Source organism: Glandiceps talaboti, chromosome 5 (genome assembly GCF_964340395.1).
Source record: "Glandiceps talaboti chromosome 5, keGlaTala1.1, whole genome shotgun sequence".
Taxonomy (NCBI): domain Eukaryota; kingdom Metazoa; phylum Hemichordata; class Enteropneusta; family Spengelidae; genus Glandiceps; species Glandiceps talaboti.
In genome coordinates, this window is record NC_135553.1 from 17601987 (window position 1) to 17625000 (window position 23014).

The following is a 23014-nucleotide window of genomic DNA, read 5'->3' on the forward strand; positions in this document are numbered from 1 at the left end:
GGCTAAAAAGAAGCGATCATCATAGAATAAAAGAATAAATGCCATCGGCTAAAATTTATTGTACAACTGCTAGTCGAAAAGTTTGTCGCAAGAAAAAAACAACAGAATTTTCCAGGTATAACTTCCCAAAAAGTACCGATCAATGAAATGTCTATAACATGAATCTAATACCGTTACGAAACCACACATTAGTAACTCACTATTTCGAGGGTCCAATCTTCTTGTTAGGTTTTTAGCGAATTCAATAAGCTGTTATAAGATGCTACACTGGAGTGAACAGCAGTCAGCTGTAATATTGATAAAAGAAATATAATCATCAGCGAATTTATGCACAAATTTTAAAGTTATCACACATATTGATATATTTGTTACCGATGACATATTCGTGTTCTAGTTAATTCCATACTTGGTCATATTATGCCCTACATGTACTCTGATTGAGGGGTCAGTAAACTGTACTCAGGGTCATAATATGTACTGATGATGCCACCATGAGTACCTTAAAGCCAGTTATGTACAACATACATTTCACACAGTATTGTTATTGATCATATATGTTTGGAGTGGTCAAGGGACATCACAACTCCCTCTCTTAGCTCTTGTATGGTGTTTATTAGTTATTCATTATGTAAATTTGGACTTTATTGACAATAAATGGGAGAACACTTGTAAGAGAGCAGAGTAGCTCTCCACGTTTATGGGAAATGAGTTGAACGAGTACATATGCTCAGTTCTCTGCTGTCCTGATTGTGTTTGTCCGGGCTTTGAATATAAACCTGTGTGATGTCCACTCAACCAATTCTCTAAAGTTCAAGTAATCCCGTGTGCAAGTACAGATATGATAGTGACCCTTTGTATAGATACATGATCTACTTGCTGTGCCCAGAGATCTTAGTAACATATTCTCTTAGCCATAACTTTGTAATATATGTAAATTAATGTATATAGGCTATACGAGAATAATGTAATAATAATATTCTTTTATAAACTTATGCACCGAGAAGGCAAAGTGATGATGACTGATCCTGACGTGATGTGTTCAGTGTCATGGCAGGAGCTGTTATAAGCTGGAGCGGTCGGGATAAACTTCGTTGTTTGGTAGAGTTAAACTGAACTCCACTCTTTCACTTTCAACGTGGCAAGTCACTTCAATCAAATATATTGGGTATAAATGTCATATAATCGAGTTATCATTTAAGTGAGATGAAGCTCTGAGCAAATATTTATGAATATCGATATCATTTAACTATAAAACTAATTATGTATATATGCCAAAAGTTGGAATGATGTGTGTTATGACACCTAGATGGAATTCCCGGCTACCATGAGGAATATATCTCCTCATTACTGGAAACTATCAGTAATTATGCAAATTAGTCAGTAATATGAAAGCCACAACCACCATTGCATAAACAAGACTTAAGGCCTACTTGTTACAAAGAATGTATCTATAGAATCGCACAGTGGCAGTAGATACCTGGCAATGTAATGCATATATCTATCATACATCACATCAAGTCAGGTCACGTCATGTGTTGACACGTCACGTCACATATCGTCGTATATCTATCTGCCATATAATGAATATTTAAATCATGTGAGATTAGCATAACTGATAAACATAATTCGATTTGTAAATGTAATCAATTATGCTAATACGTCATATAGTATGCAAGCAACACCCATCATAAGATCACCGAATTGATCGTTAATGTTACATTTCCAACACCGACTTTTGTACACAGTTCAAATCCAATTCACGAATTCAGATTTGAAGTGGATGAATTCGAATCGTAAGACATCTACATGACTAAAATAGAAACATGTTGTAGCGGTCTTAACTTGTCATCTACTATTACCGTTTGAAGATGGACAACGCTTGTTGTCAAAGGCAAGTGATTAAAAATTGCATCAAGTCGACTTGGAGATACATCTAAAACAGAACGCTTTAAGAATAATGTTAGCAATATTTTAATACTAGTTAGTGCTCACTTCTTCTAAGACCATACCACCATTTATTCTTAATTTCATTCATCTCGTACATGAAGGAACACATGTATACATATATTTTGTTACATTGGTTGCTAACCGATTTATTCAATATTTGCCCGCCCTACAAATTGACAGAAAGTAATGAACTTTATGAAATACCAGCTGCATCATCATCTAATTTATAACAGAAAACATATTTCCATGTAGCGTGTGGATGGGACAACAAAGACAAGAATGAAGGCGAATGTCTTTCCACATATATTATCATTTTGTCAAATGTTCGTAACATTTGTGTCATTATAGAACTCATTGAAATTTGAAAAATAAGTAACACCACCAACAGGCTTTATTTACATATCGATTTGGTAACAATTATATTTATGCGAATCTGCGAAATGTGAGTAATTATTCATTTTTCTACATATGTAATCCCACTGAATTGCATCCAATACTGGTATGATTTGAGCCGATATATTGTGATACAATGTTTGTCATAAATTTACATATAAAATCAAATCAACCAGTTCTAATTTTTCGTATGATTTATTCACTGCTATTTCTTAATAAAGTGATTATATTTAATATAGCTATGCGATTCGTCAGTTGACTAAAAGAGTAATACTGGTGTTGGTTGTACACAACTTACAGTAGGGTGTCAAGTTAAAGACTTTCATTCCGTGTTCTCTTATCAACGCTTTCTAGCGACTGCTTTGTATGGAAGTACTCGAATCGCTCCCGCCTCGCAATTTGATTTTAGGGATGGTGGGTTACTTCCTGGGGGTACAGTAAAAACGGTGTTCTGGAAAATGTTGACAAACATAAGGAAGATCTCATTTTTGGCCAGAGCTTCACCGACACATACTCTTCTACCAGCCGAGAATGGTATGAAACTTTCAGCCTTTGGGATCAAGGTACCATCTTGGGTCAGAAACCGTTCTGTGAGAGGAAGAAAAAAACATTCATGTATATTTGTATATTAAATTTTTTTAAAAGAATATAATGGTATAAATACAAAGTATATACATTCGTGTGTATGCATGATTGCGTGTATGACTTGTGTGCTGTGACTTAAACTAAGACCACTCTAAATACATGTTAATATTGAAATATACCTGGTCTAAATTCTTCAGGATCTTTCCATTCTTTCTGTGTCATATGAATCTTCCAATGGTTAATCATTATCCATGTACCTCGTGGAAGACAATATCCACCTAAAAGTGATTATATTCATGGCATTTTAGATGTTGACCCGTCAAGAATATGATCATACATAAACATTGTGGTTGCTGCAACGAGTATTAAACACTGATCAGAAGTAAAGCACTTCCTTCCTCTATGTGCTACACTCGTTTATAACATTCATATCAGGTGTAAAAGTATCCTGTTTCAATTGGTTTATTTACAAGCCTATCTAGTATGTGGTCTTTCTGATATTGTCAATTAGCAAATGGAACGGTATATTGTTACACTTGATATGGATGCTTTAAATGACTGTCATACAAACAGAAAATGCTTTACTTTGGTGTTACGGGTTGTCATACTAATGGAAAGGAATATGAATGAAACTTCGAAATGTATGAAATTGTGAGTTACAAGGTTTATGCGAGTCCAGGTTCGCCTGGGTAGTAGGAGAGTTTCAATTTCAACGAATTAGATGAACCACATACAGTACTAGTATACGTAGATATGAGATCATCGAAGAAGCATGATATGAGATAGATGAAAATAAAGGAATGAGTGAGGACATAAAAGAACAAAGCAACGCAATGGGCTATGGACAATTCTAACTTTCCAAAAATACGGTATTTACTAGAATTGTGAAATATGTCATTGGTAGTAATTATATACATTGTGTTGATATACCTGTCTTCAACGTTCTTAGCCAAGGCGAGTTTTTATTGCTTATAAACATTGTATACAATATTACTGACCAACAGATGTGTCGCATGTGGTTGCATGTGGTACTCCCAATGGGACCACAGTACGGATTCGCATGGCTTCGTGTATGACAGCTTCACAGTATGGCAGTCTTAACCGGTCTGAAAGTTGGCAAGCGTGATCTCGACCAATAGCGTTGTCAATCTCATCGTGCACCTTAGCCTGTACATCCGGGTAATTCATTAGATAGGCAACACACCAGTTTAGAGCGTGAACAGTGTTATCTAGTCCAGCTGTAGAATAAAGAAATACACGAGATTCATAGAATATGACCGAGAGATTTATGTGATGCGGGTATCTTTCTATTGTGCGATTCTGCCAATGGCTAACGTCTGCGTTTTACCGACATTAACATATTATATGAGTGTGGACCACTTTAACCACATGAAACGTTAGGTTTTTTGCTATAAGCATAACAGGTTCCATGTCTGCAAGGTGTTCTACCCAGCCAAAGCATACTTTGGAAAAAGCTTCATGCTATATTTAGCTTTGACTGACAAATCAATCCAAGGTCTTTACGTAAAGTTACAGTTACTGCGATGTGCTATCCCCTTTGCATATCGCTTCACCATGGAAGTATATACTTCCATGGTTACACATACTTTCAAAGACATAATTCTATACACCAGCTTTACCTCCAAATACGTCAGCTATGGTCTGTCTGACATGTACATCTGTGATTAATCCAGCTTTTTCAGTTCCTTCTGCTTCATGCTTAGATTGAAGAAGATCGTCTATCAGGTCACGGTGGTTGTCTATCAGTAATCACCAACAAAGTATAAAATACATATGATTCGATCACTAGAGCAATGAACTGATGTCACAGTTTTCCTAATTAGGTGTACGAAATAAAAAGGGTTTCTTCGAACCGTTCTTAGTTCTATAGGTTCCTACGTACTTGTCTGTCTTTTTTCTGTCTGTCTGTCTGTCTGTCTGTCTGTCTGTCTGTCTGTCTGTCTGTCTGTCTGTCTGTCTGTCTGTCTGTCTGCCCGCCTGCCTTTCTGCCTGTCTGTCTACAATGTACCCACATAGCTACATTTGTATCTACTTACACAGCCCTAACTATTTATCTATTGCATTGTCTATAAGGAAATACGTACGATCATAAATGAACAACAAATAACAAATAGAAAGTAATACATACCTTTATATTGGTCAAATGTTTCCTTGTGATAATCAATCTTCTCCTGGATGAGATTCAGAAATTTGCCAAGTACTTCTCTGAACTTTTTCTCTCCACTGGTCAATGGCATGTAACGAAACAATGGCATGAGATCACCCAACAACCCACCACCAGAAAGCGCTTCGACGAATTCATTGAACATATCCATTATCATTTTCAATTCAGGGTCGTCTATGGCATACCTTGTTAAAGATAAAGAGATTATAAATGGGAATGGTGAAGTTATTGGTATCATCTATGGATAAGTAGGCTAAATATCAATATTTGAATTTATGGTTGGTATTAACATTTCGTGAAGTAATAATAAAAAGACCGATCAATGGACTTTTCATCGATGTTTTTAGTATGGCTTTGTTGATATATGAAATGAGTTTACGTCACATTGAGAATGACTGCTTCTGCGTTGCTCAGCATATGCGTTAAAAATGTCAAAATAAAAAACGGTGTATTGTGATAAGGTGCTGGAATTTCCCAAATGCTCATTGCCCAATGTGTACAACAGGCTTATTCATAACTTGAGACCGATGCACTTGGTATAATGATAATACACAAACACTGCAATCTACATTCTCATTAGGTTTATTTTATTAGTTACTATGGTAACTGAAATATAAATATACACTATTAATTTAGATATCTAGTTAAAGTTGTTATTATAAGTAGCTAAATTAAATGTTAAGATGTGGTAAAGATTACGATTTTCATACATGCAATGATGACTTATCAATGTGTATGACGTAAGACATAGCATACCTACCGTTTGCCAAAGGACAGGTTAGCAATGACATTGGCAATCATCGTAAATAGCACTGGTGTCGGATCGAAGGGTTCTCCAGCTTCGACAGTCTTCATCAATTGTGGAAGAGCATCCTCTCTTATAGTTCTCTCTAATTGCTCTCCACTGGCGTAATTTCTGGAGTTGTAAAAGATATAATTTGAACAAGAACGAATTATTACGTTAATAACAAACCGAAAAAGACGCAATTACTAGAAATTTCAATTAAAAGTAATGGTTTGAAACGACAATATTTCATATCAATTTTAGATTGACAGTTTTCGTGTTGATTTACATTCATGATGGAATGATAAAGAATGTTCGGTAAAACTTCAAATAGAATTTTCCGATGGACATGAGGATATATATGCATTATCAAAATTGTTTGTTTGTTTGTTTATAGAAAATGCAGCGACTCTTAAAGAGGTAATCTGTATCACCTTCTATTTTACATATGATTTACAAACTTGATTGCCTTACTGCTTGCTTGGTGTACTCATTTTCTATGATATTTCAATGCAGGAGTGAAGTCGGCAGCTACTATGTCTTTCCCGCCTTCAGAATTTTTGCATGCTAAAATAAAGATTCCCCTTAAACCAGCCTTTTGTAAAGGTGATTTAAAAACTTGCCTTATTGCTTGGTGTACTAATTTCCTGTGATATTTCCATGTAGGAGTGAAGTCGGCAGCGGCTATGTCTTTCCCGCCCTCGGAAATAATATCCACTAAAATAGAGATTCCCATTAGACAATTAACACTAATGACATAATTAGACTACTTTGTGTCCAAAGGTTGATCCAAGCTTTACGGTCTTAGATTATGAAAAATAACATTTCCACAACTAAATTACATATGATAACATCGATTACATAATCTTGTATTGATTAATTTCATCATCTAGACAACCCTGGGAATATCATTAGAAACTATCAAACCTATTTGACAACAAGTAAACTTTTTGAACAAAAATCACACTTGTAACTACTGTGCGGGTCATACCATCTTGTATCAAATAGTACATTATCGAAACATCCCTAACAATATCAAGACCAATCATAACTTAGGAGTTTTGGAATTCGGTATTTTTTAAAACCCAAAACAGCATTTTAAAGAACTGTATATCAATAATTTGAAAATCAGGTAATAAACATTTGTTTATCCAAACATCCCCAGAAACATACCAACTGAATTTCAGTGTCCAATACTTTTGGCGTTTAAGACTATTAAACCATAAAAATGCGATTTTATATCTAATTTGCATATCACCTATGATGTCATGTCATGTCGTGTCGTGTCGTGTCATGTCATGTCAAGAACAGTTTTCACCTATATATCACTAGGAACATCCCCATCAAATTTCAGTCCTATATGCTCAGTAGTAATCACAAATACGGTTCTTTCTTTTTTCCAACAACTGGTGTCGGCATTGTGTGGGTCATGTTTCAAGAGGTGTGAAGCCTCCAACTTTGTATTGTCTCAGTAGTCAAGCTTCTCAAGCATCATGATGCATAGTTGATGAGTATGATTTGTCTGGGTCTTCTAAACATAATTAAGAAATGCACCTACATTTTAAGAATGTCTCGGTGCAATGATACAAGATGCTAATCATACACGGTTATCTGCGATACTTCAGATAATGTTGAAAGGGGTTCTTTTAGAAATTACAAGAGGTTCATGTGATACTTACATGAATAGATATAGGGTCGTCCAGCAAATTCGTTCTGTTTAGCGACAAGTGATTCTCTGACTAACTCAATGTTATTTAGCACAACACAGTGAGCAAGTGCAATGTTCAGAGTGAATATATCGCCATACTTTTCAGACAGTTTCGTCAAATTGATATGCGGGTCTTTGGCAAGCACTGCAAATAGTCAAAGAATAAATAAACGTTATGGTCCATCTCCCCAGGCCCCATTTTGAAATCCTATTGTGTTTTTTTCTGTGACATAGCGCCCTCACAGTATGGATAATGAACTTATTACATATGGAAAATAAGACAAATACATTATTCTAATGAATACGAGAGAAATGGTGACAACGTTCAAAGAATTGTCTATTATGCAACTCTATAGCGGTTTTCAAATGTATGGATGCTGACAGATAAAAACTGAAAACTTACACATTGCACTGCCTATACCAGGCCATCCGATTGGTCCAGGGGGAAAACCAGCGGGTTTGATAATTCCATATATGAGACGACATACCAACAGACCAAGCAGTATTAAAAGAACATATGTCGGACTTGATAGTATACTAAAGAGGTGGCCTATGATTGCAGAAATCATTTTGGCTGGAAAACAATGATAAAACAAGAATAATATTTTCATAAATCATTGAATGTACGCAGATGATATTTGTCTTATAAGTCCTTCTGGCAAGGGAACACAGAAACTGATTAATATATGCAGTGCCTATGGTGAGACTCGTGACATTTTATTTAACAGTAAAAAGACCAATTGTATGTGTGTTACTCTAGCTCAAACTAAGATTCGTCGTTTTCCTTTAATATACTTGAATGGAGTTAGACTAGGGGTTGTTGCTAAGAAAAAAACATATGGGTTTCTTGTTGACTAATAACTTTCGAGACGATGATGACATTGAACGGCAGATCAGATCTGTTTATATATCTGCTAATATGCTTATGAGAAAATTCTCCAAATGCACCTTTAATGTGAAGTGTATTTTGTTTAAAACGTTTTGCTATCAGTTGTATGGAGGGCCACTATTGCTCAATCATACGGAAAGGATAATGAGAAAATTGAAAGTTGCATATAACAATGCTGTACGCCTATTGTTAGGTTATGATAAACGAAGTAGTGCAAGCTGTATGTTCGTATCGAATAGGATGTATACGTTTGATGCCCTGATGAGAAAGCAAGTGTTTAGTTTGAGAAGACGACTCGCAGTAAGTTGTAACAGTATAGTTAGAGGTACATGTGATTTACTGTATTTCAGATCCCATATGGTGGAATTATGAGACAAGTACAGTTACTTTTTGTTTAATTTATATGTTAAAATTGTTATATTTAAGAACATCAGTCATGTAGCTTATTTAATTTGTAACATATATTTATATGGACGTTGTTTTCCGAATTAAAGACTATAATAATAACGTGAAGTGATTGATGATTCTTGCTTGTCAGTAAATAAACACATTGGACATGGTTTTGTAAACTTCTACATTTTCTGAAGATTGTCTAAATAATTCTAGTACTCGTTATAATTTTATCTTTCAATGACCTTGTGATGGAAGAAAAAAAACTTTCTACAATGGCATATAGCCTTGTCTGAAATGTAGTACCTGAAAATATTTGTTGTTATCCCTGTTTCGTACATGAATTCTTTAATATTACTTATTAGTTCGAACATAACTATACATATACATATACATGTATTACCTAGCTACCACACTAGTTACAGCACATGCGATGTAAATGCTTGGCTGTTTCACAATCAATGCTTCACTTATAATGCACTTTGGGGCAAAAGTCTACTTGAAGGTTTCGTAATGGTAATCTTCATAGATAATTTATAAAAGAAGTTAATCTAAAGTGTTCTACTCGTCAGTATAAACTTGTTAGAAGGGATTAATACACTTTCTATTTTGGACACTGCATGTTATTGACACTACAAATCACCACATCTCATCAGATTCCAGTTTCTATTATACACGAGGTATGACCACCTAAAGTTCTAGAACATACCGGTGACTTTACTATACATGCAATATTAATGCTCCTATACCAATGTTACAGGCCCATTTTATGTGGCATAGGAAACTCATTTAAAACTAATTAAAACTTACATTTAGGTTAGCTTTTCGAAGCTTGGAAATATTACCTCAGAGGCTGTGAATAACCTAAAAATTGCCTTAACAGAAGCAGAAAACTCCAGATCCGCCAGGCGAAAAACCCCAAAGACTCCCTCACCCCAAGAGGTCAATCATGCATTCAACCAACATGCTAATATGATATATAGGTTGGGGGGGTGGGGGGTGGGGGTGATCATGTTTTAGAATTAAGTGATGTGGGGGGGGGGGGGGTCAGCTTGTTTTGGTTTTACAGGGGGGGTCAGTGACTTTCTGTGGGCCCGATTCAAGAATCCACCCCTCCCCCAGCTGGAGAAACTGACCGGTCATTTTACTCGTGAAATTCAGAATTTGGGACCCATTCCACAACTACTATACATTTATCATTTACTGTAGTTGTAAATTTTTCAATTAAGTGTTTTTTATAGTCTAAGGTCACAACCTTTACATAAAACGCACAATCGTGAACGAACTGAGAGATTGACTTGTGGTTTTGTAGTTATGGCTTTGGACATGGAAAATTCACAAACAAAATGGCTGCCAGGCAGCCATATTGGATCGTATCACGACGAAAATGGATATGCACATGTATGTCATAGAACGCTGTCCTAATACCAACTTTGAATGAGATCTGTTTAAGCATGTCTGAGTTATGGCTTTGGACATGGAAAATTCACAAACAAAATGGTTGCCAGGCAGCCATATTGGATTGTGTCACGAAAAAATGGATATGCACATGTATGTCATAGAACACTGTCCTAATACCAACTTTGAATGAGATCTGTTCAAGCATGTCTGAGTTAGGGCTTTGGACATGAAAATTCGCAAACAAAATGGCTACCAGGCAGCCATATTGGATCGTATCACAATGAAAATGGATATGCACATGTATGTCATAGAACACTGTCCTAATACCAACTTTGAATGAGATATGTTCAAGCATGTCTGAGTTATGGCTTTGGACATGAAAATTCACAAACAAAATGGCTGCTAGGCGGCCATATTGGACCGTATCATGACAACAATGAATATGCACATGTATGTCATAGAACACTGTCCTAATACCAACTTTGAATGAGATCTGTTAAAGCATGTCTGAGTTATGGCTTTAGACAGGGAAAATTCGCAAACAAAATGGTTGCTAGGCGGCCATATTGGATCGTATCATAAAACAAATTGACGTGCATATGTATGCCATATAGGATGTTGCCCCTGTACCAAGTTTGAAAAAAATCGGTCCAGGCATCTCCAAGAATCGGCTGCGGACGGACGGACGGACGCACGCACGGACGCACGGACGGACGGACGGACGGACGGACAGACGGAACCCAATCCATAAGTCCCCGTTCCGGACTTCGTCCGCGGGGACTAAAAAGCATGACGTCATATATTCACGGTGGTGTTCACGAGATATCTAATGAACGACTTTTGTTACATGCCATAGCATTTGTTGTCTGAACATCAGCCCACTACTGTAGTACATGTACTATAGTGGTCTACTTTTGGTGTAATCCTGAAGTAAACATTCCTATGTTATTGGTGAAGGCAGTAGTATGTAGTATTACCACAGACACTTGTTTACCAAGATATATTCCTGAATACAATAAGATATCGATAGTATTGACATACTTGGGGTAGCATGGGTTTCTGGGATCAAAGACATCAACCGATTCCTGACGTCATGCATGGCGAAATGAAGAAAACAATTTTGTGTCTACGTAACTGAAATTCACATGATTGGTTAAAGAAAAGTATATAAAAACTTTTATGATGGCATGACCGTATGGTGTGATTTTCTATTTTTAGTCGTTGTGTAAATTCCATTGTATGAGAATTAAAACATCCAGGAGCATTCGGGCAAGTGCTTCTGGCAAGCCGAAATCTCTTCTCAGTCGTGACTAATTCCCGACTTGGACCTGAACGATCCCGCGCGAGAGTATATGAGAGTGTGAGTGTTAGAGTGCAACGTCAGAACTATCCATACTTACACTGTATACCGTTCAACTCTAGCACTCGCAACACATTGATTGAAGGCAAGGTCGTTTGGGGTATAAAGGCTGGTTGAAAGTTCATGGTGTCGTTCTGTGATAGACTCTCTATCTCTTACAGTCCTCGGAGCTTCGCATCCCTAAAATTGTTGTTTTGTATGTACCGATATCTACTGCATAATTGTACTCGAATATACCTGTACTGTCACATTATGTTAACCATTCGTTGACATGTTACTGCGACGCTCTTTATTACGTATCGCGAAGACCGAGTGTTCTGTTGCAAGCCTTGTTTAAATTACGCGGTGTGCGATCCTAGAAACCTTGTTTTTTTTTACCCCTGCTATATATTATTTGCCAGGTATCTCAATATTATCGATTCTTATAGTATTCTCAAACGTATCTCGGGAAACAAGTTTCTGTGAGTATTAATAGTCAACTGTGTAACAACTAACATAAACAGGGAAAGGCTGAATGAAATCTATGACCCTCTATGGCTATAACCGACCGTTATAATTTACAGCAGTGAACATGCTATATTATCAAAGCAACGTTAACGTTCTGTGCTCTGACTACACTATAAAACGGTACGCTGTAGATAGTTTACTTCACATACCTTGTTGGCGATGCCTGTTGTCACCTCAGCGTGCCACGCCTGCGAATAGACTGAATAGAAATTCCACTCTGCAATCTGAACTTTAAACTATGACATGTAGTGGTCCCGTGATAAGAACTCAGGTGACGTGCAAATAGAATGACGTCATGGTAGTCACAAGTTATGAGTAATACTAACAGCGTTCGACCAACTCGTTTCTTCTCAAACCATTTCTTTTACGAGGTACCGTACCGACTTGGATTGTGTTGAGTAGAACTCACAACGAAACATACGTATCTGGTTCGACGAACGTCAAGCTAACCACTTGGTTGATTTATTACATGACCAATCCCGCCTCCGTTCCTCCTGAGATGGGCTAAAAACCCAACTTAAATACATTTCAAAGTTTACACATATCTCTATTCTTAGTGTATGACGTTATGAAAGACCAGGGAAAGACATCATCTGAGATCTAATATCCAATCACCTTCTCTAGATTAGTAATAAAAGTTCATATCTCAAAGACCATAAAATAGACATGTCATAGTAAAACTTGTTGACAGTTCAATCGTACCTGTTACAAACAATTCCGAAGTACCCAATGTAGAGATGTCAAAGACCTATGTTGTCATGCAACGGAATGTCACTGTATGTACTAAGTTTAAATGCTTTTTCACTCCAATTTAGAGTTAAAAAATAAAGTTACCAAAATATCCTGTATGGATATAATTTAGAGTTGTGACTCGTAACAATTGTCAGAGGTTTATACTAAATGTTGGCAAATGCTGACACCTGTGGGGGTAGGTTCGTAAGAGAGTGAAGGACACACCAGACGTTACGTTAGGGTACTAGAAAGCTACTGAAGAACTTTATTCAATCATAAGTATATATCAAGATTACATGATGCGTATCGATGTGTATCTACAGGAAATGATCACATACTTTGGGAATGGTAAATAGCAACATATGTTTGGGGAATTTATGATTAATGATCAATGTTAGCACAAGAGATTGTTCAAGACTTTGAGTCTCCGACATGGTTTTCGACATTTACTCCGGCCCGCGAAAAATGTCAAGATCAAATATAATTAAGATACGCTGGATACAAAGTAATATTCACATAGTATAATGTTGAAATTAATCATTGATCGAACTACTAACATAAGCTAGGTGTAGAAATCCTATTTGTTCATCTAGGCGAGTATAAACGATGTGTTGACCTATGACAAACTTAGATTTCTTTCAAACTATAAACTAACGCACCCTGCTAACGCATAAATTCAACATATTCATGTATAAACATCATAATAATGAAGTAATTGATTACGTCCGTCAGAGTTCTGTAATCATACTGCTCGTGTAAGGGCAATTAAGATCGTATTAAACAGAATCATAATGTAAGGTTCATCAAGTATTAAAAAGATCAAGTCAAAGTTCTCTGAAAGAGGAATCAATAAGTTCTGATTATGAAAATTTACATTAAAGTTAAGCATTGATCAGTTCTCACTCCGATATCAATTTAGTCCATTCCTTGATTTTCTTCATGGCGTTCTTGCAATTGGTTGCCTGTCTTACCGGACGTTGAGAGCGAGTTGTAGCGTCACACGTCTCAGCGACTAGTCGGATTGTCCGTAATATCGAGTGTTTCTAATGTCCAGAAACGCTGTAACGATTGTTGTTCGTCCGATGAATTCAAAAGTAGAAATGTAGAGTCTGTTGTACGACCACGTACGCGTCCAGGTACTGGTCCCGAAAGTAAATAGCCTAACTTCGATGATACCGCTGTGGGTGGTCCCCGAATTACCTTGTCACCAACGAAATTCCAGTAAAAATCTACTCCGATGAGTATGTCAACTACTAGTCTGTAAGGTACGCCGTGACGGGGCGCACTCAAACATCGGCCAACCCCTAACATGTGAGAGGAGGCCGGTGAGGGCGAAACGTCACGACGTATCTTACAGTCTAGTCAACTACGAATGAAGGGCAATTCGGTGGAGGATGAGCTAATTTCAGTCCGTGTAGATGAGACAGTTCACCTATCTTCCTTGTCATTTGATTTTGCAACGGTGCTGCGATCTTTGGTATGATCAAGGTCTTTAGTCGAATAGTTTCTCCGTTTTCCGCGATGACATCGATGTCGGTGGTTTTGAAAGTGCGTGAACGAGGTGCTTTTTCGCCGAATACTGCTAAATTTAACGTCTCCGTAGACGTTGCGACAATGCCAAGTTTGTCAGCGAAATCTTGGGTAATAAACGAGCGAGTAGCGCCTTCATCGAATAGAATTGTTGCCGCAGTCTGTCTGCGTTGATTTGATGAATGTAGAACTTGCGCGACTGCTGTCTTCAACACGACGGAACCGAACTGGAAATCGTTTCCAGTTTCTGCAAATTGTACACAGTCAGTCGATTTCGTTTCAACAGGTGGTCCAGTACATATAGAAGTATGATGTTTCTTACCGCATTTTTTACAACGTGATTTAGATGTACAAACTTTAACTGCGTGACGACCAAGGCAATTGTAGCATAACCTGTTTTGGACGACGATCTGTTTTCGCTTGTCGGGTTCCGTAATGACGTCACAGTAGTTGGCGTAATGGCCTCCATTGCAGAATGCGCATTTTGGTGATTTCGGATTTTCACGAGCGGGTTCGCGGGTTTCCTGCCATGCGTTAGAAATGCTGCCGTAGATGTCATATCATTCGAATTATGTTTGTCCGTAGTATTGTATAGATCGGATTGTAAACCGTCTTCCAATGCTTCAACTTCCTTAAGTATGGAAGTTCGTAAGTCCGTTAAATTCCATTCGTCTTCGTGGTCGCGGGAAATCTGTGTTCGTGTTTCGCTAGGTAACTTTCTCATGACGATCGGCACTAATAAATCACCGTACGAATCCTCGTTTTTGCCGAGTGCTTTGAGACCGCGCACGTGTGTCTCGAGCGTGTCGTAGAAGTCTCGCATGCTTGAGATTTCTCTTGTCGGCGCTTGTAAATCCCACAGTGCTGCCATATGTGCGTATATGATTTTGTGTTTCTGACCGTATCGTTTGGTCAGAATGTCCAGAGCGTTTTCGTAGTTGGCGTCCGTCATCGATAGTCCCTCGATCGCACGGAGCGCTTCTTCGCGTAACTGGCCTTTAAGATATTCAAACTTCTGTACCGGAGTCAGGTTTGGATCGTCGCCGACGGCCGATCTAAACGAGTCGAAAAAGGTTGTCCATTTGAGAACATCGCCTTCGAAGGTGGGGAGTTGTAGCTTCGGTAGCTGCGTCGTTTTCCCCCTATGTCGTCTGAGGAGCGGGTAAGGGTTTCGCGGTTGTAAACTTGTTCAAAAGTCTCTCCCGTTTCAAAATCTGCATTCTGCTTTCATGTAGATAATCGTCTGCTTCCACGATGAGGTCCATGAGTTCGTCTTGTTTTGCTGATCTGAATATGTCTTCGTCTAACCTCTGCATGTAGTTGACTTTCATGTGTAGACTATTTATGATCCCTTGTAGTTCTAAGAGTTTGTCGTTTTTCGTATCTTCGGATTCAATCATAAGTATATTATCAAGATTACATGATGCGTATCGATGTGTATCTACAGGAAATGATCACATACTTTGGGAATGGTAAATAGCAACATATGTTTGGGGAATTTATGATTAATGATCAATGTTAGCACAAGAGATTGTTCAAGACTTTGAGTCTCCGACATGGTTTCCGACAACACCCTCAAATCAAATTTAAGAATACTAACCTGACTAAGTTAATACTTTGAGTCCTGGAAATTTTAATGAACGTAAAAGTTCACAAGTTTTCTGAATTTAAATTTCGTGATCAGGAGATGGTATGGTTATCAACACTACATGTTAAATAACAGGGTTACCAGATATCACTCTTTTATCATTGAATTAAAAAAATTTCGATGTGGACGCGAGGGAAACCCCCCTCCCGTACCCACCCCTTCTCTGCTCCTTTGTATTTTGAGTCATATTTACCTACTATTGTTACTATCTCGATATATTTAAAAGAGAAGAAAAGAAAGCATTCTTTTAGTCCTCGAATTTCAAAAATGGCACAATGGCGTTGTAACACAATTATGTTAGTGTTACGATCCAAAACATCGTATTTCGGAATTATGGGAATAAATTCTACATTTCGGCATTGTAGGCCATAGGTCAGAAGTAGACCGGCGATGACGAATCTGGGCAAACATGATGTAACTGAAAATCACATGATTGCAGGGCCATAGCCTGACCAAATTGCCAAAGGGGGCAGAACTTTGTCTTGGTGTAGTCTTGTATTTAAAATTTACAAAAGTGCTAATTTACATAAAATTGCATACAATTTACATAATATAAATTTTAGAATACGCAATTAAATATCATTTGTAAGGTCAGAAAAAAAAAATGCTGGTCGACGGGTAACCTAACCCATCACAATGCTTGACAAGGATAAAACAAACCATATATAATGATAGCAAAATATTTCAGGTCGATTTAGATAGAACTTATTCAGTCATCTTGATACTATCTCATGCAATTTGTCTGCATAGCTACAGTTAGGAAATGTACACAATTTACGGTTAAACAAATGGTATAGTTCCTCTCACCCGGGCCTCTCTTCTCAAAAAATGTTAAGCCCCGCCATTTGAAACTCAAGCATTATTTTAGCCACCCCTTCTGTCACCTCCACTACAGTGGAGATATAAAATCACATGGTACAATGATGCATTGGAAGGTGAAAAAAATTGAAAATAAGACAGTCTAGGAGGCCATTCAGAAGCATAAAACATCAAACCATAGACATAATAAAATACCAGAATTGAAACAATTATGCTATGCACTACATATTATTTAGAAGTGTATTTTGTTGTGGCAAAGCTGAAAGATATTATGTGGATGTGCACATGGTAAATGACTTCTCCTGAAGTTTAATTTGGTTCCAAAAAATCCCGAATAAAGAGCAAACATTTCAAGACTTTCAGACTTTTGATGGCCCAATGGTCGTAAACGTTTGTTCAATTCTTTTTAGTGCACATTAGATATTTAATCTCAATTCATGCTTGTATGCAACATCAGAGCCAAGTAAACCACTGTATAAGATATTATATTATTTGGAATAGACTCAAATGTATATCGTTACATGTACTATTCAGAAAATATAAAGAAATATCCTTACTTTTGAAAAAGAAAAACGCGAAGCCCGCATGAGGATATATATGTCGGAACCCAAGGTGAACTCAGTGAATTCTCCTTGTCATTATTATTATAATGGAAATTAAAGTTTGGATTTTGATGTCGAAGGTACAGCTCTGTTTACAAATTCAAGGCCATTCTTTCCATAGCAAATTGTCGCTTCAAAATGAATTGTGGAATAACGCTAGTGTTAGTGTGCAATGAGATAATTATATCAAACATCATTTTAACCAAAGACAACGTCAAACACAATTATTGAAAGAAATATCTTCAAATAGTGGATCTTAAACAGGGCCACCAAATATTCCAAAAAGAGATCTGCCGTTTTATCAGTACGAAAAGTTTTGATATAAGGAACAAGATGTAAATGAGATCGAGCGCATCTTCGGAGTCACTGTATGTAGTCAAAGCAGACGACCTCACGTTGAACGATTTTTTTTTAGTTTCACTCGCTGACATTATAATTGCGACTTGCTATCTTCAAATGAAGGAGACTTTCAAGACTAAAGCGTAACTGTTACTCGCGGAAAATGCACAGTGCATGTGCGCACTTCTTTTATACTTTACCACACAAAGAATATTAATATGCTGCAGAAAGTTACAATTTTTAACTGGACACATTTTTATTCAAAGTTAATCCAGGGTACAATAGTGATATAAGATACATATTAGCCAGGAATCAGCAGTGTACAGTCACTTTAGTGAACTATCCATTTAAATCGTGCATGCTAGGAATCGTCACGTAAATCACTATGTATTAAAAAAGTAGCTTTTCTTTCTTTTTTCCCCAAAATCTCAGGGGGCAGCTGCCCCCCTTGCCCCCCCCCCCCGTAGGCTACGGTACTGGATTGGTTAGAGAAAAGTATATAATTTATAACGTTTATGGTGGCATGATCTTATGGTCCAGGTGTGATTTTCTATTTTAGTTGTTGTGTAAATTCCATTGTATTCGAAGTATACTTAAATTTAAAGTGTATGTAAATAGGTTTCCAAAGTTTCCGACTTTTTGCCTGGAAATGACATAGTTTTCATAGGTGATCAAAGATGTGTGTGACATTTTTGACAAAAGTGCGATATTAGAGGACAGCACACTCTCAATTAGACTGTCGACAGTCGCTCGCGCCTTTTTCCCCCAAAGTTTTATCTAAACTCCGATCCGGCGCAACACTATAGTCTAATCGCAAACTGATATCGAGGGCCTTCGCAATACGGCCCTCGAAATCAGTTTGCGATTATACTATTACTAGTGTTGCGCCGGACCGGAGTTTAGATAAAACGTAGGGAAAAAAGGCGCGAGCGACTGTCGACAGTCTAACTCTCAATGAGAGATCTATACACCAATTGAAGGACACTTTGACTTACGCCAAAGGATCTGAGTTTCCTCAGGAGATAATTCTCTGCTGGGCTTTTTTAAAGTTATGCTTTTGTCTGTCTGTCTGTCTGTCTGTCTGTCTGTCTGTCTGTCTGTCTGTCTGTCTGTCTGTCTGTCTGTCTGTCTGTCTGTCTGTCTGTCTGTCTGTCTGTCTGTCTGTCTGTCCCTGTGTATGTATGTATGTATGTATGTATGTATGTATGTATGTATGTATGTATGTATGTATGTATGTATGTATGTATGTATGTGTGTATGTATGTATGTAGGTAGGTAGGTAGGTGTGTCTGTCTGTGAACACGACATCTCAAAAACTACAGCATCGATTCTGATGAACCTTGCTACATATCTTCTATGTGCTCCTAGAAAAAGCCGCTAACTAGAGTTTGGTAAACAACCAATGAACATTAATGAGTCATTTGTACAATTAATGGTTTTTAGTAATTAGGCTATATTTTGGACACACACTTCAAATTCAATATATATATATATATATATTTCATTATAATGTCGTACATATGTTAAACACTAAGCGCACATGTTCCATGTAGTTTGTTGATTCAGCTTAACGCCTTTAAAAATAATTTGCATATTAAATGAATTTTGGTAGTTATGCTATACCTTAAGAATGCATACTTCGATTTCAATATGATATTAATAAACAAGTTATCCATAACAAAGTGCATACATGTCCTATAAAGTTTGTTAATGTAGCTTGTTTAATGAATAAATTGCATAATTAATGACTTTTGTAATTGCGCTTTATCTTTAAGAATGCAAGCTTCAAATTTCATATACTTTGGTTTATATATCAACCCTAATAACGCTCACCTGTACTTTAAAGTTTGTTGACATAGCTTATACTTTTAATGAGTAATTTGAATAATTAATGATTTTCGTTATGAGTTATATCTTCGGGATACACGCTTCAAATACAATAAAATTTGGCATATACATCAACCATGCACAAAGCACACATGTCGTCTGAAGTCTGTTGGTATGGTTTTTAATTTGGATGGCTAATTTGCATAATTTATGATTTTCGTTAATTAAGTGCAAACTTCAAATTCTACTATATTATCTGAAATTTAAAGCTTATATGTAAAGATACTGCCTCATTAATTATCAAAATGAGTATTGTTTATTGTTTTAAATAATTAGGCAATACGTTACCTATACAAGCTTCAAATTTCATATCATTATTTTTCCCAACTATGTGGTACACCATGTATAATAGCTATGATTTAGAATTTTACTTTCAAACAATGTGTGTAGGCCAAAAAGCCTATGGTTTTTGCCTTTATGGGAGGCATTCAGGATAAATCTGGTTTGAATGTATATCCGGCATATCCACCTTCATTTGGTTGTTATGGGCATGGTCGAACTAAGAATGACGATGAATGCCTTTACCACATATATTACCATGTAATCGAATATTTGTAACATCTGTCATTACAATGCTCATTGAGATTTGAAAAATAAGTAACACCACCTACAGGCTTTATTTATATATCGATTAGAGAACGATTAATGCTAATCTGCGAAACTTGTTATTATTTGATTCAATACATTGTGGTACAATGTTTTCATAAATTTACATATAAAAATCAAATCTACCAGTTCTGAACGGTGTTATTGTACGTATGATTTATTTACTGGTATTTCTTGATAAAACGATTATATTTAACCTAGCTGTGCAATTCTTCAGTTACGAAGAGTAATACTGATGTTGGTTGTACACAGCATACAGAAGGGTGTCAAGTTCAAGACTTTCATCCCTTGTTCTCTTACTAACGCTTTCTAGCGACTACTTTGTATGGAAATAATCGAATCACTGCCGCCTCGTAATTCGGCTTTAAGGATGGTGGGTTACTTCCTGGGGGTACAGTAAAAATGGTGTTCTGGAAAATGTTGACAAACATAAGGAACATCTCATTTTTGGCCAGAGCTTCACCGACACATACTCTTCTACCAGCTGAGAATGGTATATAACTTTCAACCTTTGGGATCAAGGTACCATCTTGGGTCAGAAACCGTTCTGTGAGAGGAAAAAAATATTCATGTATATTGTTTTAAAACAATTTTTTTAGCATATAATGGTATATACTATGTACACATGTTCGAGTGTATGCATGATTGCGTATATGACTTGTGTGCAGTGACTTAAACTAAGACCACTCTAAATACATGCTAATATTGAAATATACCTGGTCTAAATTCTTCAGGATCTTTCCATTCTTTCTCTGTCATATGTATCTTCCATTGGTTAACCATTATCCATGTACCTCTTGGAAGACAATATCCACCTAAAAGTGATTATATTCATGGTCATTTAGATGACTGTTGACCCGTCAAGAATATGATCATATGTAAATATTGTGGTTATTACAACAAGTATTAAACACTGAAGTAAAGCACTTCCTCTATGTGCTACACTCGTTTATAACATTCAAGTGCAAAAGAAGCCTAGTATGTGGTCTGTCTAATGTGGTCAATTGGTAAATGGAACAGTATACTTTTACACTAGATATGGATGCTTTAAACGACTGTGGTACAAACAGAAAATGCTTTACTTTGGATTTTACTTTGTAATTCTAATGGAAAGGAATCTGCATGGAACTTCGAAATGTATGAAATTGTGAGTTAAAAGGTTTATGTGAGTCCAGGATCGCCTGGTTAGTAGGAGAGCTTCAATTTCAACGAATTACATGGACCACGTACAGTACTAGTAGATAGGCTGTCATCGGAGGAGGCATGATATGAGATGAAATTAAAGGAATGAGTGAGGACATAAAAGAACAAAGCAATGCAGGTGGTTACGAACAATTCTATCTTTTCAAAATACAGGATTTACTAAAATTGTGAAATATGTTATTGGATGTAATTATATACATTGTGTTAATACACCTGTCTTTAAACGTTCTTAGCCAAGGCGAGTTCTTATTGCTTATAAAAAACTGTATACAACAGTACTGACCGACAGATGTATCACACGTAGTTGTGTGTGGTAGTCCGATTGGTGTCACAGTACGGATTCGCATGGCTTCGTGTATGACAGCTTCACAGTATGGCAGTCTTGACCGATCTGAAAGTTGGCAAGGGCGATCTCGACCAATAGCGTTGTCAATCTCATCGTGCACCTTAGCCTGTACATCCGGGTAATTCACTAGATAGGCAACACACCAGTTTAGAGCGTGAACAGTGGTATCTAGTCCAGCTGTGAAATAGACAGAAACACAAGAGATTCATAGAATATGAATAAGAAATTGATGTGATTCTTTATAGTGTGCGATTCTGCGATTGACTAACTTCTGTGTTTTACCGACACGTCCTGTTGCACACCACTTTAACCATAGACCCTCCACCAACTGATGTAACCATAACAATGTAGGCAACAGGTTTCATGTCCCATTGTTTTCTTCCGAATCAAAACACACTTTGCAAAAAGCTTCATGCTATTCGTCATGCTTTTGTCTTTACGCTTTAAGTAGCGACATGTACAGTTACTACGATATGTAACCCCTTTCGCATATCGTTGCATATACTTTCAAAGACATCTACACTTCAGCTAAAATTATTTACCTAAAAATACGTCACCTATGGTCTGTCTGATATGTACATCTGTGATTAATCCAGCATTCTCAGTTCCCTCTGCTTCAAACTTGGCGTGGAGGAGATCATCTATCAGGTCACGATGGTTGTCTGTCAGTAATCACCAAAAAAGAGTCAAATATGTTATTCGATTACTAGAACAAAGAACTGACATCTCTCAGTTTTCGTAATTAGGCGCCGGATAAGGAGGGTTCTTCAAATCGTTCTAGTCCTGTAGGTTCCTTATTCGCATTATTTGAATTATGTATGTATGTATGTATGTATGTATGTATGTATGTATGTATGTATGTATGTATGTCTACAATGTACCCACATAGCTACCGTTTAAGCTACTTACACAGCCATAACTATATATTCCATTGTCTATAAAAGTTAGTGTTGTTGCAATTCAGGAAATACGTACGATCATAAATGAATGACAAATAGAAAGTAATATTCCCATTCAAGAAGTAAGTTCATCTATACCTTTATATTGGTCAAATGTTTCCTTGTGTTCATCAATCTTCTGTTGGATGAGTTTCAGAAATTTGTCAACTATTTCTCTCATCAACTTCTCTCCACTGGTCCGTGGAATGTAGCGG

At 36.9% G+C, this 23014-nt stretch overlaps 2 protein-coding genes across 3 annotated transcripts in view; both read right to left on the bottom strand.

The window, feature by feature from the left end:
* Nucleotides 1-2077: 2077 nt before the first annotated feature.
* Nucleotides 2078-12391, bottom strand: LOC144435657 (cytochrome P450 1A1-like). Of its 2 annotated transcripts, none has more exons than XM_078124255.1 (10): nucleotides 12299-12391; nucleotides 8006-8176; nucleotides 7574-7747; nucleotides 6518-6611; nucleotides 5871-6026; nucleotides 5075-5295; nucleotides 4566-4685; nucleotides 3924-4163; nucleotides 3105-3203; nucleotides 2078-2928 (listed from the first exon to the last, which is right to left on the bottom strand). In XM_078124255.1, exons 2-10 carry the CDS (start codon nucleotides 8169-8171, stop codon nucleotides 2681-2683), a joined length of 1518 nt encoding a protein of 505 aa, XP_077980381.1. In that variant the 5' UTR covers nucleotides 8172-8176; nucleotides 12299-12391; the 3' UTR covers nucleotides 2078-2680. The 2 variants fall into 2 exon arrangements, with proteins under 2 accessions (XP_077980381.1, XP_077980382.1); XM_078124256.1 differs by lacking the exon at nucleotides 12299-12391 and adding an exon at nucleotides 9692-9828.
* A 7617-nt stretch (nucleotides 12392-20008) lies between these two features.
* Nucleotides 20009-23014, bottom strand: part of LOC144435159 (cytochrome P450 1A1-like) — a 10692-nt gene continuing 7686 nt past the window's right edge. The window contains exons 6-10 of the mRNA XM_078123727.1: nucleotides 22899-23014; nucleotides 22404-22523; nucleotides 21799-22038; nucleotides 21029-21127; nucleotides 20009-20859 (exon numbers count right to left, since the gene is read on the bottom strand). The exon at nucleotides 22899-23014 is cut by the window's right edge and continues 105 nt beyond it. Coding sequence (XP_077979853.1) covers nucleotides 20612-20859; nucleotides 21029-21127; nucleotides 21799-22038; nucleotides 22404-22523; nucleotides 22899-23014 — 823 coding nt within the window. The 3' untranslated portion in view covers nucleotides 20009-20611. The remainder of the gene's footprint in view (nucleotides 20860-21028; nucleotides 21128-21798; nucleotides 22039-22403; nucleotides 22524-22898) is intronic.

Bases quoted from the DNA above. Each gene is read 5' to 3' on its own strand.
- LOC144435657 (XM_078124255.1), bottom strand. From the start codon at position 8,171: ATGATTTCTGCAATCATAGGCCACCTCTTTAGTATACTATCAAGTCCG. The intron at 4,164-4,565 runs GTAAAGCTGGTG...TTTATTCTACAG, and splicing joins CATAGCTGACGTATTTGGAG to CTGGACTAGATAACACTGTT. The intron at 3,204-3,923 runs GTCAGTAATATT...AATCACTTTTAG, and splicing joins CACATGCGACACATCTGTTG to GTGGATATTGTCTTCCACGA.